The sequence below is a fragment of the Solanum dulcamara genome, chromosome 5 (genome assembly GCF_947179165.1).
Source record: "Solanum dulcamara chromosome 5, daSolDulc1.2, whole genome shotgun sequence".
Lineage (NCBI taxonomy): Eukaryota > Viridiplantae > Streptophyta > Magnoliopsida > Solanales > Solanaceae > Solanum > Solanum dulcamara.
This window is the reverse complement of record NC_077241.1, coordinates 10,223,114-10,224,706: the sequence shown is the minus strand read 5'-3', so window position 1 is coordinate 10,224,706 and position 1,593 is coordinate 10,223,114. Positions and strand designations below refer to the sequence as shown.

The following is a 1,593-nucleotide window of genomic DNA, read 5'->3' as shown; positions in this document are numbered from 1 at the left end:
ACTGGGAACAGTCAGAGCATGATCAACAAGGCAAGAGAGGACCTACAACATAAGTTCAAAATGAAAGACTTGGGAGAGCTCAAATTCTTTTGGGGAACTGAAGTGGACAGATCACAAGAAGCAATAATGATGTGCCAAAGAAAGTATACCTTTGAGTTAGTTTCAGATAATGGACTAAGTGGAGCAAAGCCAGCTAACACTCCATTAGAGATGAATTAGAAATTGACCATAGTAGAATATGACAAACATATGTCAAATAGAGAAGCAAATGAAGATGAGATACTACATGATCCTGCAACATATCTGAGATTAGTGGGAAGGTTGTTATACCTCACTATGACCAGACCTGATATAGCATTTGTAGTACAAGGACTTAACCAATACAATCATTGTCTAAAGAAATCTCACTTAGAAGCTGCCTTAAAAGTTATGAGATACATTAAGGGTACACTTGGTTTGGGATTGTTCGTGCCTGCTCAAACCACAAATCAGTTTTCTGCTTACTGTGACTCATATTGGGGTGTATGCCTGGAAACTAGAAAATCAATCACCAGATACTTAGTCAAGTTTGGTGGAGCCTTAGTGTCTTGGAAGTCAAAGAAGCAAGAGACTGTCCCCAGAAGTTCAGTTGAAGCTGAGTTTAGGAGCATGGCTACCTGTACTGTAGAACTTACATGGCTACTAGGATTATTCAGAGAGTTTGGTGTTTACATTCAATAGCTTGTGAAGCTGAAATGTTATAGCAAAGCAGGAATCCAAATTGTTAAAAATCCCATATTCCATGAGAGAAAAGCACATTGACATAGATTGTCATTTTGTGAGACAAAAAATCAGACAAAGGATGATCATAACCAATCATGTGCCTACTGAGGAACAATTGACTGATGTACTTACAAAAGGATTAGGAAGAATTCAGCATGAGTAACTTGGTAAGTAATCTGGGACTAAAAGATCTATTCAAGCCATAAGCTTGAGGATTTCTGCTGATTGATTGATATTGAATAGATGTGTGATTGGACCAAGTGGTTCGCTTGGAGACCAGCAATGGTCTTCGAGTACCGGTCACGTCTAGGGTACCCTCTCGGGGCGTGAAAAATATGGTATCAGAGCATAGAGTTCAAAAGTCCTAGAGAGTCTATGAAGCCGTGTCTAGTAGAGTCTTGCTTATGGGTGTGTTGTGCACCACACTTATAATAGGGAGGCTATAGTACATTAAGAATTATTTTTCTTCTTTCATATTCTGAGTTCGTGCGATAGAGTTTAACCCTATAAATGTTCCCTTCTAATTCGTGAGTTGCTCAAATCCATTCGACCACCCCTCATACTCAAGGTGGTTGGAACAGTAAATCTGAGATTCTTGTTGAAGAGTTAAGATAAAGTCTTGAAAAAGTAAAGAGACTGCACAAGGCTTGAGAGGAGCCGATTAATGTGATTTGAGGCATGGCGAGCTATGGTTGGTAGAATGATTATAGAGTTAGAAAGAGGGAGTTAGAGGAGTAGAACTCAAATAGTGAGAATGGTGGCTGATTGAGGCCTCTAACCAGAGTGAAGTATCTATGAGGTGAGTAATAAGGTGTAATGAATGATTGTGAT

The 1,593-nt window shown here is 39.2% G+C and overlaps 1 protein-coding gene across 1 annotated transcript; it reads left to right on the top strand.

Annotated features, from left to right (window-relative positions):
* Window positions 1-249: 249 nt before the first annotated feature.
* On the top strand, window positions 250-720 carry LOC129890455 (uncharacterized mitochondrial protein AtMg00240-like). Its single transcript, XM_055966008.1, has one exon. The coding sequence runs from the start codon at window positions 250-252 to the stop codon at window positions 718-720; it is 471 nt and encodes a 156-aa protein (XP_055821983.1).
* Window positions 721-1,593: the final 873 nt, after the last annotated feature.

Coding starts and splice junctions, on each gene's coding strand:
- LOC129890455 (XM_055966008.1), top strand. CDS start 250: ATGTCAAATAGAGAAGCAAATGAAGATGAGATACTACATGATCCTGCA.